This window comes from Danio aesculapii, chromosome 19 (genome assembly GCF_903798145.1).
Source record: "Danio aesculapii chromosome 19, fDanAes4.1, whole genome shotgun sequence".
Taxonomy (NCBI): domain Eukaryota; kingdom Metazoa; phylum Chordata; class Actinopteri; order Cypriniformes; family Danionidae; genus Danio; species Danio aesculapii.
The window spans coordinates 47015669-47028476 of record NC_079453.1 but is presented as its reverse complement, the minus strand read 5'-3'; the positions used below and the strand labels follow the sequence as shown (position 1 = coordinate 47028476).

General features: G+C 35.6%; 1 protein-coding gene across 1 annotated transcript in view; it reads left to right on the top strand.

The window, feature by feature from the left end:
* Nucleotides 1-12808, top strand: part of csmd3b (CUB and Sushi multiple domains 3b) — a 1051207-nt gene that overhangs the window by 574554 nt on the left and 463845 nt on the right. Inside the window, exons 17-19 of the mRNA XM_056479206.1 lie at nt 279-466; nt 1842-2030; nt 10839-10955. Coding sequence (XP_056335181.1) covers nt 279-466; nt 1842-2030; nt 10839-10955 — 494 coding nt within the window. The remainder of the gene's footprint in view (nt 1-278; nt 467-1841; nt 2031-10838; nt 10956-12808) is intronic.

The window sequence follows — 12808 nt, the reverse complement described above, 5'->3', positions numbered from 1 at the left end:
GGAACATGCTAATAACATGGCTTTTTCAAGCCACCTTAAAGTTTGCCTTTAAACTTTATTGTCTAGTTTTACAAAATAAAGGTCGACATTGTGAGATGATGAAACGTGAAATGATGACAAATTGAATAACCTTTATTATTATTATTATTATTATTATTATTATTGTTATTATCATCATCATCATTATGTGGTGCAAACATGCTTCCAGTCAAAAACCTTTGAACAGTAGCGAACCAAATCTGCAGTGACATTTAACTATTCTCGACTTCTCCTACCAGATTTCAGACCGAGTTGAACTGTGATTTCCTGGAGCTTCATGATGGGCCCAATCTTCTCTCTCCTCTGATTGGTTCGTTCAATGGCACTCAGGTGCCTCAGTTTCTCTTCAGCAGTGGAAACCACCTGTACATGCTCTTCACCACCGACAACAGCAGATCCAACAGTGGCTTCAAGATCCTGTACGAAAGTAAGTGGGAAGTCAACAGAATTTATAAATAATATGGAGAACAAATGGGTGATAAATCAAAAATAATAATAATATGTTTGATAAATGTTTAATATAATGCTTCAAAGCAAAGTAGTTAATAGTAAAATAGTATAATATTTAATATAATCAGTATAATATGCAGTTATAAAATATCTGCAAACGCTGATTAATAATATCAACCTGTACATACTGTATATTCATTTATTGTAAATCTCTGATCATAGTTAATACAGCCAGTATATAATGTTGATAGTACATCCATCTGTAAATATCACCATAGTTTTTTTATAACTGCACTTTATAACTTAAACATATATCCTGCACTTGCTGCTATTGCACTCCTGGTTAGACCTAAACTACATTTCGTAGCCTTGTACTTGTACATGTGTAATGATAATAAAGTATAATCTAATCTAATCGAATCTAATTTACTATAGTATAGTATAGTATAGTATAGTATAGTATAGTATAGTATAGTATAGTATAGGGTAGTGTAGTGTAGTATAGTATAGTATAGGATAGTATAGTATAGGGTAGTATAGTGTAGTGTAGTACAGTATAGTATATTATAGGGTAGTGTAGTGTAGTGTAGTACAGTATAGTATAGGGTAGTGTAGTGTAGTGTAGTATAGTATAGGATAGTATAGTATAGTGTAGTGTAGTACAGTATAGTAAAGTATAGGGTAGTGTAGTGTAGTATAGGATAGTATAGGGTAGTATAATGTAGTGTAGTGTAGTATAGTATAGTGTAGTGTAGTACAGTATAGTATAGGGTAGTGTAGTGTAGTATAGTATAGGGTAGTATAGTATAGTGTAGTGTAGTGTAGTATAGTATAGTATAGTATAGTATAGTATAGGGTAGTGTAGTATAGTATAGTGTAGTGTAGTACAGTATAGTATAGGGTAGTGTAGTGTAGTATAGTATAGGATAGTATAGTATAGTGTAGTGTAGTACAGTATAGTAAAGTATAGGGTAGTGTAGTGTAGTGTAGTATAGGATAGTATAGGGTAGTATATTATAGTATAGTATAGTATAGTATAGTATAGTATAGTATAGTATAGTATAGTATAGTATAGTATAGTATAGTATAGTACAGTACAGTACAGTATAGTATAGTACAGTAAAGTGTAGTATAGTATAGCTAATAGAAAACCTATTATGTTTTGTTGCAAAAAATCTTCTCTACATTAAGCAAAGTATTAAAATTCTTTAGGAGGGCTAATCATTTTGACTTTAACTCTTGGCTTATTTAAATATATTATTTTTATCATGATAATTTTTCCCCATATCATCTAGCACCAGAAGTCTCTCTGTGCTCTGTTTTGTAAAATTGTTTCATCCCATTATTCTCAGGCGTAACAGTGGATGCTTACTCCTGCCTGGATCCAGGGATTCCAGTCAATGGTCTTCGATACGGTCAGGATTTCTCCATCGGCTCCACTGTGTCCTTTGGTTGTGACTCTGGTTACCGTCTCAGCCATGAAGAGCCGCTGGTCTGTGAAAAGAACCACTGGTGGAGCCATCCGCTGCCCACCTGTGACGGTCAGTCTCTACACTGTTGAAATATTACGACAAAAATCAAGGCAACACATATTTTTACAACTATATCTGTTTTGGGGGGCATATCAATCTCCGCTTGCCCACTGATTGCCATTTTTGAGATTTCTCCCATCTCATATAATCTTACAAAGATACACTCTGATTGCATAGCTTTTATTGTGCTATTAAATTACTAATATTTAGGTGGAGGTGACACGGTGTCTCAGTGGTTAGCACTATTGCCTCTCAGCAAGAAGGTCGCTTGTTCGAGTCCCGGCTGGGCCAGTTGGAAGTATGTAGTTTGTGGAGTTGTTCTCATCGTGTTGGCGTGGGTTTCCTCCGGGTGCTCCGGTTTCCCTCACAGTCCAAACACATGCGTTATAGGTGAATTGATGAACTAAATTGGTCGTAGTGTATGAGTGTGTATGGATGATTCCCAGTGTTGGGTTGCAGCTGGAAAGGAATCCACTGTGTAAAACATATGCTGGATAAGTTGGCAGTTCATTCTGCGACCTCTGATGAATAAAGGAAATAAGCCGAAGGAGAATGAATGAATGAATGAATGAATGAATGAATGAATGAATGAATGAATGAATGAATGCTTAGGTGGAAGGATCAGAAACCTCCAATTCCAACACAGTGGATTGGTGATGTCCTCTTCATCCTGAAGACTTTCTGGAGGTTTATCTAAGCAGTTTAAGAACATTTAGCACCCTTTAGGAAACATTTGCTCCAGGAAATTGATTCTTTTCCCTTTCTAAGTTCAAATTAAAACAAATTGTATGATAATGTTATCGATAAGCCACATTATTATTTACCTTTTTATTTGTTGGTGTTTTTTTATATTTCATTGTATGCACTTAAGTTGAGCTATAATTTTTTAAATACACTTGCTTTTGTCTTTTTTTCTGTAATTTGACATACAATATGTATATATATATTTATCTAGCTTTAATTTTATTTTATTAAGTTGCACGGTGTCCTAACTACACATGTTGTGGTGCCGCAACACACGATAAAAGGCACGATCCTAACCATCTATGAAGGTGACGCACAAAATTTCTATTTTAGAAATTTTTTCTATTTTACTGGACATTGTGGCAAAACAAAAACATATTTTACTATGCCAATTAAGACTTAAGGTACTGAGTATGCGTTACTCAGTGTTAAATGCTATCAATATAAGTTTGAATACCATTATATGTGACATTTATTGCTATATTACTGAAAGCAGCAGCAGAGCGTGAAAATAAAATAACTAGCAGACGGTTTGAAAATGAAAGTCAAAACTGTGCCTCAAACCACATCAGTCACAGTATGTTTAATATTATTAAATATATCAAAATTTGATTACTGTATATCCTACCATTTTGTTGGCAGTGCAGTGGCTGATATTTAAATGAATGGCTGGGATTGAAATGTTTCTGTCGTGTCACATTGCGTTTGGTGCAGACAGAACTAATTGCTTCTCGCTGGAATTTTGTCGCGTCACATGTTATACACGTTTTAACTTAATATTTTAGTTTGTCAGATTGATTGATGTAAGTTGAGATAACTAGAAAAGTTAATTTGACTCAACTAATAAATGTAAGACAGCAGTATTTTTTTATTTTTTATTTTTTTATTTTTTTGTAGAGCCTTTTTTTTCAGTCAAAGAAAAAGTCTTGCTGATCAATGCAACTGTTTGTAAAGGAAAAAGACGTGTTACTTTACAATTGAAGTCAGAATTATTAGCCCCCCTGTATATTGTATTCCCAATTACTGTTTAACAGAAAGAACAACACATTTTTTTAACATAATAGTTTTATTAACTCATTTCTAATAACTGATTTAGTTTATCTTTGTCATGATGACAACACATAATATTTGACTAGATATTGTTCAAGACACTTGTGTTCAATTTAAAGTGACTTAAAAAGGCTTAACTAAAATCATTAGGTTAAAGTTAGGGTAATTAGGCACTGTATAACGATGGTTTGTTCTGTAGAGAATTGAAAAAGAAATACCTAACGGGCCTAATAATATTGACCTTAAACTGGATTTGAAAAAATTAAAACTGCTTTTATTGTAGTCTAAATAAAACTAGATTATTAAAGTTCGTCGAGACAAACTTTGAGGCTGGCTTGAGAAAGCCTGTTGGTAATATTTAGTTTAAAGAGTTTTAAAAAGTATGATAGATAGATAGATAGATAGATAGATAGATAGATAGATAGATAGATAGATAGATAGATAGATAGATAGATAGATAGATAGATAGATAGATAGATAGATAGATAGATAGATAGATAGATAGATAGATAGATAGATAATACGGTGTTCTATAGATTTTCCTTCATGTGTAAGCATTTCTAGCATGTTAAAGTACTTAGCTAATCATTATTAGCATGTTGCTAGTCATTGCTAGCATGTGAACCATACAGGATTTACGGTGTGCTAGCATGAGTCAAACAAGCCAATCCCCGCTTCTCTACGATGTTCTGATGCTGAGATATAGCTGCTGCTATATAGTTGCTAGGTTAGTCTGTTTTGTTGCTATGGAGTTGATTGACAGCTTAGACTGATGATGTATCAAAGCTTCTTGCCAGTATGTACAGTTAAAAACAACCCCCATGTCTCTATAACACCTCAGCATGACAATATCAATCTGGGCCTTTATAATGGCAGTCTATGGGACAGTTGCTAAGATGCAGTATCTGGTTGTTAGGGTGTGGCTAGAAAGTTAAAAAGCCATCGGTGATTGGCTGCTGGCTAGACTGAGTTAAATGAGCTCAGCCATTAGTCTGTAGGACAGTCTGATGCAGAGTTATGAGCTCACAACGTTTGATCCAATGTAAAGTCAATGACAATCTTTTGCATTGGAAGTCTATGGGACAGTTTCTAGGGTCCCAAAAGTGGTTGCTAGGGCGTGGCCAGAAAGTTAAAAGCTCATCAGTTATTGGCAGTTAGGTAGTCTGAGTTAAATGAGCCCAGTTAGAAGTCTGTGTGACAGTCTGATGCAGAGTTATGAACTCACGAAGTTTGACTCAATGTTAAGTCTATGGGATTTTTCCGACAGTCCCGGGACGTTTTTCGGAAAACCAAAAGTTGGATCAGTCGGAAAAGACTTAGCAACCCGAGCAAGACCATTTTGGAGGTCTGGTATAGGAAATACTGTGATAAAATCCTTTGCTCTGTTAATCATTGTTTAAAAAGGATTTAAAAAATCACAGGAGGGCGAATCATTCTGACTTCAACTGTACGTCTCAAATAAAATCAGTGACAACGAAGGCTTACTAGAGCGTATTACTAAAACAGGACAGCGCTAAACAGCAGGCGTTACCTATGTCTTACCCCGTCAGAGCTCTTTAGGCCGCCTGTCCTTCGGCTATTTGATTACATTCTTTGGCTTTCCCTTCTCTGCGGCGGCTAAACTGAAACAATGTGATTCAATGCGAGGCCATTAGCCCGTCGCTGAGGAGGACTCTGAGAGGCAATTTGCTGTGAAGGCTGCTTCTGCTGATAGGAACTGATGCGCTCACCAGATTAGACATCCAGGGGCACTTTTTACTGCGCACAGTCATCTCACTTCCATGAGCTCTAAATGCAGCGTATATTAGAGACGTGCACCTGTCTCAGGTGGCAGAGGTTGCTGGAGATGCGTATTCCTCTAAATACAGCACAGTGTTTTAACTTAGTGTTTTGACTCTTCTAAAGCATGAAAATACCATAATATGTTTGCAGATATTTAAGAAGCATGCTAGGTGAACATTCTTGTTTATTTAAAAATTAAACAATGCGCCAATGTGCTTTACGTGCTGGAATGGCTGTCTTTGTTTTGGTCATTTAACCCGCCAAATGCCAGTTTAGCCAATTATATTTCAGCATCCCGGGTTGCTTTGGTGGAAAAGAGCGTTCATTCTGTCATGAAGGCTCTCAAAGTATGTATCCGCAACCAAAATGTGACCTCCGGTGGACAGTAGCAGACTCCTAAAATAGACACAGATTCAGAGTTCCACATGAGGTGGGTAATAATTTGCAAATAATATGAATATTATAAACGTAAACATTAGGTGAGCAGGTTACATTGTATCCGCCTGTCCTAACAACACGCTGCGTAATGATTTTTGCAGTGATAAGCAATTTGGCAGTTTGCACCAGACGAAACACGACAGAAATTTAAATACAGCCATTCAGACGCACAGAACAGGGCACTCAATGCACTCCAACGAAATGGTAAGGTTTATAACAGGGGTCTCAAACTCGTGGCTTGTGGGATGATAATTTGTGGCCCCCACCTTAATTTTAAAGTTTAATGTTAGTACGGCCTGCAAGTTTAATATGTATGGCACTTTACAATGTTGTGTGCAGAGCTAAACGAACCTACCAATTCACGGTGGAGTATATGGCTCTGGGGGCGGGACATCAGCTTGGCTTGACACAGGCAGAGAAACACTTCTCAGTTCTCAGTAAAAGTTAGAGCAGCTTTGCCATGGAGTGTTTTCTCTCGTGTCTGGCTGGCTGCCTCATTTCTGTTGGGCACACGCGGACATTCGTCCCAGCGCACTTCATTCACAACACTTTTAAAAAAAGTGTACTAAGTTACTGCCCAGCGGAACATTATATGTAGATAAATGTATATAAATCAGTGCTTAATTTGAGCCGGATCTTGTCGGATCCTGTTCAGGGATATTTGTATTTTGCTTACCGGTATTTATTTTAATTGACTCTGCATTAACTTGTCCATTGAGAATACCTGTGTGTGTGTGTGCGTGCGTGCGCGCGTGAGTGAGTGAGTGCAAGCAAAGGCTGTGTGTGCGCAGTCACCATGTGCAAGTTAAAGCAAAATTCATGTGGTCCTGAACAATATTTTCAACCAATCATCTTTCTTATGTTTACAGTCACTCATTGGTTGGTGGTTATTGTTTTGTGAGCAGCTAAAAAAAATAATGGCATATCAGCTAACCTAAATAATATCTGTATTTTCAAAATAGCAAAGAGGCAGTCAAGCTTAATTTTTTTCTTTTTAAAAACCACGAGTAAATCTGATAATGAGCCTGATCAAACAAGATCTCGAGAAGCCTATTTATCAGCAATAAGAGTCCCCGGTAACCCAAAGCAATTATAGGGTCACACCATTATTTGTGGATCATTTACATCGCGCTACTTGCATTGTTTTTGTATTGAACATTACAGAACTTTCTATATGATGTAAAAGGAGTCAAAACAAATGACAACAACACAGTGTTGCTTCTTTTTCCAGTAACAGCAGCACAGTGGATAACAGTAAATATAATAATAATAATAATAATAATAATAATAATAATTATTATTATTATTATTATTATTATTATTATTATTATTATTATTATTATTGATTGATAAATTTCTTATAAATTTTTTATTTGTTTAATTTTCCATCTTATTTTGTGTTAAAAAAATATTCAAATCTTTTCAAATCTCTGTTTTTTTTATATTTTTAACACAAAATAAGATGGAAAAGATAAACCAATTAAAAAGTAATAATTAATTATATAATTAAAAGTGCAAAAGTATCTAAAACTAAAAGTATCTGCGAGAGAGTAAAACGTTTTTAGCAAGACAGTATTCATAAAAGTTAAAGCAGCAGGTTCTTATTGTGTGTGTTGGAGTGTGCATGTATTTGCCAGTAGCTTTTGTGGTGTCAAAACTGACCTGAAGGACAACCGTTTTGCCCTAAATATGTACAACCTTCATAAAATATAATAATACAATACAATACAATAATAAAACTTCATGATAAAATATAATAATAATAATAATTCTGCTATAAAAATGGGTGATTTTTGACCAGCTAAAGCACTTAAAAGGCTCATTTACGTCAATCGCACTATTATTACATGTTATGACAATGCTTAAGACACATCCTAAACATTATAAGCTTTCGTTATATGTGTCATATATCTTATACAAGCTCTTGGGAGTCCACATAAATGTTTTCCTGAGAATAAATTGCTGTTTATAAAACTGCATGTGTACAAAAGATGGAAGAGAATTGCTGGAAACACAGCATTTAGCTCTTAAAGCTAAAAAGGTCCATCATTTATTTGAAAGCCTTCTTTTATAGCATCATAAATGTCTTTACTGTCACTTTTGATCGATTTAAATGCATCATTGCCGATTGAAAGTACCAAGGGGTCCTATTATGTTCTTTTTATAGGATATAATATAAGTCTTGGGTGGCCACGAAATGTGTCTGTGAAATTTCAGATCAAAATACCTCAGAGATCGTTTGTTATATCATGCAGTAAATGCCCCGTTTTGGGTGAAAGCAAAACACACAGTTGTTGTATGTGTCTCTTTTTATATGCAAATGAGTTGCCAATCCCCGCCCCCACACTTCAAAATGAGGGCGGAACCTTTACAACTTGCGCCACAGATACTCCTGGAACAACAAGCAAATCATTTGAATGCTTTTTAAAGATGCACTAACAAATTTTTGGCAAACAATGTTGATAATACAAAGCATCAAAACCAACACATCCATGACCCAACAAGACCACGTCCCAGATATCTCTGCTTTTGTTAATAGGCACGCCCCTTAGCGCTGATTTGCTGCTGACAAGTGTGTTTTGGGACTCAAATATTCAATATATTTAATAAATATTCAAATATTGCTTAGTAGTAAATGCAAATAGATGATAGTGTAGCAAGGAGTCGGGGACAGCAGAGGAGAGGGTCCAAAAGCAGTTTAATTTACAGCCTACTCAGGCAGGCAATAGTCAAAACCGGAGAAAACCGTATCATGAGGGTAATCCCTAAGCTTAGTCATGGTCACAGACAAAGAGGTCGATACAGGTGGCAAAACAAGGGTCAGAAAACACAGCAAGGCTGGACAATCGAACGCTTTGTAATGTTACAGCCAACAAGACTCAGCACTGTATGTGTGAATGTGAGGTGTGTGTATATAGTCCATGTAATCAGTCTCCATGATTTACAGCAATGTGCAAATAATCTGGAACTGATTTTTGTGAGGTGCCTGATAGGATATGTAGTTCTTTAAAGTGGCATTTGTAGTTTTCCAGCGATCTCAAAATGCTAGATCGCTGGTGATTTGTAACAAATGGGCTTTTTTAGCTTTAAGAGCTAAACACAGTATTTCCAGCATACACCAATACAGCCTTGAAGAGATTTTTTTTTTTCTTCTGTTATGTTGAAGAATGCTAAAAAACTGTAACCATTGACTTTCATAGTATTTGTTTTTCCTACTACGGAAGTCAGTGGTTACAGGTTTTCAGCTTTCTTTAAAAATCTTTCTTTGTGTTTACCAGAAGAAAGAAACTCATAAAAGTTTGGAACCACTGGGTAAATAATAAGTTTTTTTTAGGTGAAATAACCCTTTGAAAAGGTAAAAGGGACACTTTAATTGCTCTCAAACCAAAATCCCTGGTATTGTAGGCTGACATAGGAGTGAAGTCCTTGAGAGTCGTGCAGCTGCATGCACTTTAAAAAATGCCTTGTGTGTTTGTGCACACTTGGCGAATACAGCTTATTCTGATTCTTCAGAAAAGTTTAGAAATCAACTGTCAAGACAAAAAAAGGTCTAAATTACAAAATAAAAGTTTATTTGAAATTTGAATGGACTTTTTGTCACAACTTGCAATAAGGTTTTGAAAGTCCGCCAGTAATACAATAATTTTCACATGTAGAGCAGTTATTAATCATAGTTCGGCATTTACTAATACATAATTACATTATTCATATTTCAGATGCATGCTTATAAACATTGGTAAATGCAGCGTGAGTTAATATCAGCTAACAATGAACAACTTTATTTCTGTAAACTAAAAAGCAATTGCACTCAAATCCTTTATGCCATTCCAACACAAATCGATTAAGCTAACTTTATAGTTTTTACAAATTTAAGGGGATTGAACATAAAGTTGTCCCCAAAGAACCTAAGAATTGTGGTGTTTCAACTCATTTTATATACGTAGTTTGAACAAGCGACAGGAATCATTTTTTGAGTGTATTCAGTTTCGTAAAAAGCGGTTGCTTAAGCGAGTTATCCCATTGCCTTAAAAATGACAAGTTGATTTTAATTAAAAATGTATTTGTGTTGTAACTTAAAAGTGTTAAGTTCACTTAACTTAATTTTTATAATTATGCACATAGCTCATTTACGTAATTATTTAATGTCAGTGGGTCTACTCACTTTTTCAACTCATCGCTTTTTACAGTGTATTTCTCAATGCATACAATGTAAAAATGTTGGGTTCCAGACAATGCCTTCATGTAATTCCAACATAAATTGACTAAGTGGATTGAACATAAACCTGTCCCTCCAAAATTTAAGAATTGTGTTGTTTAAACTTGTTTTAAATGAGCTGTTAGAACAAGCAGCAAAAGTCATTTTTGAGTTCCTTCAGTTTTAGTTTCAGTGAGTATCTTTCAATCTTTCTGGATTTCACATAATTCCTTTATGCTATTCCAACACAAATCGATTAAGTTAACTTAATATTTTTAGCAAATTTAAGTGGATTTAACAATTAAGTTGTCCTCAAAAAACTTAAGAATTGTGTTGTTTCAACTTATTTTAAGTAGTTTAACAAGCGGCAAAAGCTTTTTTTTTCAGTCATCAGTTTCAGATTTTTCAATGTACTGTAAAAATGCTGGGTTCCATACATATTCCATACATACATTAAGTTAACTTAATAATTTTTACAAATTTAAGTGGATTGAACATAAAACATTGTCCCAAAAAATGTAAGAACTCAGTAGTTTGAACCAGCAGCAGAAGTCATTTGTTTGAGTGTATTCAGTTTCAGTGAGCATGTTTCTCCCTCTGGCCTTCAGCCCTGTGTGGAGGTGACGTTCGAGGACCAGGAGGAACCATCCTGTCCCCCGGCTACCCTGAGGTTTATCCCAGCTCCCTCAACTGCACCTGGACCGTGGAGGTTAGCCACGGCAAAGGTAAGAAAACAATTGATACATCTTACCTGCAATTTGTCACCCGCTTCCATAAACATTCATTTCGACAGGCCAAGTACTGCAGCCTGAGATACAAATTGATGGCTGGATGAAAAGCCAAAAACCCGACTAAAGCCCGCCGTAGGTACAAAACTCTCATGAATACAGATGTAGGTACTCGTCGGTGCCCTACTCCGAAATATCATTATCCAACCTTTGAGTTGAGAATAATGAAAGTCCCTCTGAATTTTAATTTCCCAAGGCTGCTAATGCATATCAATTTTGAAGGCCATTATGTTTAGTAGACAGATCAGTCGGAACTAAAAATACTTTTCTCTTTTCTGACACCACGACGCAAAAGGGTCAGAATCAGAATTGTCTTTGTTCTAGGTGACCTCAGCCAAAACTTAAATTCATAGAGCCTGAGATAAAAAAGTTTTTTGTTCCTCTTCTCCTGGGTTTAATGAGTAGCCGGTACCCTTAGTAGGGTCCTCTCAGCCTTGTATAATGAGGCCGACCCCAAAACCTTGATCATTTCTTTTATGGGCCCTTTTCACAAGACTGTTATGACACCTTTAACGGTCATCAGCATCTCAAATGCTTGAACGTTTTTAATATTTAGATTTAAAAAAAAAAGCTAATTTATAAATTATACTATAATTATACTATATATAAAATTATACTATAAAAACTATATATATTTATTTATATTTATTTATGTATGTCATTTTTGCATTAAATTACAAAAAACGAATTACCACTTATATGAGGCGTTTACAATTGTTACGACTTTAAAGTTTAGCTCTAGGGGTTTAAAGAGGTAACATTTTGATGTGACAGTTTGTTGAAAGTTGGTGGCAAAATAGAAATACAACAACCAAATATGACAAAAAAAGTGGATTTATTAACAAAAGTGAAAAGAAATTAAACAGCAAAAATAATATGTACACGTTTAAGTATCTCACAAAAGAAAGTAGATCAATTAATGTGTGTTATTAAGGGAAAGAGGATTTCAAGCAGCACTAAATAAAAGAAAATAATATAACAAAACCCCCAAACTTTCTGAAAATTGACCTCTAAACTGCTTAATAGAAAACAAACAAACAAAACATCTTGATCGTTTGCATGCCATATCTATACTAAGGGCTCTATTTTAACGATCTAGGCACAAAGTCTAAAGTGTGTGGCGCGAAAGAATTTAAGGCATGTCCGAATCCACTTTTGCTATTTTAAGGATAGAAAAATACGCTCTGCGCCACGGTGCATGGTCTAACAGGGTTGTGCTTTTTCTCTTAATGGGTGTGTTTTGAGAATAAACCAATCAGAGTCTCTTCTTCCATTCCCTTTAAGAGTCAGTTACATCATGCCATGGCACATTTGCTATTTACTTGGTGGACTTTGTTAGTGGAAAAACGATTAGTGAACGATTCACTAGTGAGAAAACAATTAAACAGAGCATCTGCAGCATGAGAATAAAGAATGAGAAAATATGCATATAATAAATAATACTGCTAATAATAATCATAATAATAATAATGATAATAATGGTGATGCAGTGGCGCAGTAGGTAGTGCAGTCGCCTCACAGCAAGAAGGTAGCTGGTTCGAGCCTCGGCTGGGTCAGTTGGCGTTTTTCTGTGTGGAGTTTGCATATTCTCCCTGGATTCGCATGGGTTTCCTCCGGGTGCTCCAGTTTCCCCCACAGTCCAAAGACATGCGGTACAGGTGATTTATGAAGGCTACATTGTCCGTAATGTATGAGTGTGAGTGAGTGTGTATGGATGTTTCCAAGGACATCCGCTGCGTAAAACACGTGCTGGATAAGTTGGCAGTTTATTCCGCGAATTAATAAAGGGA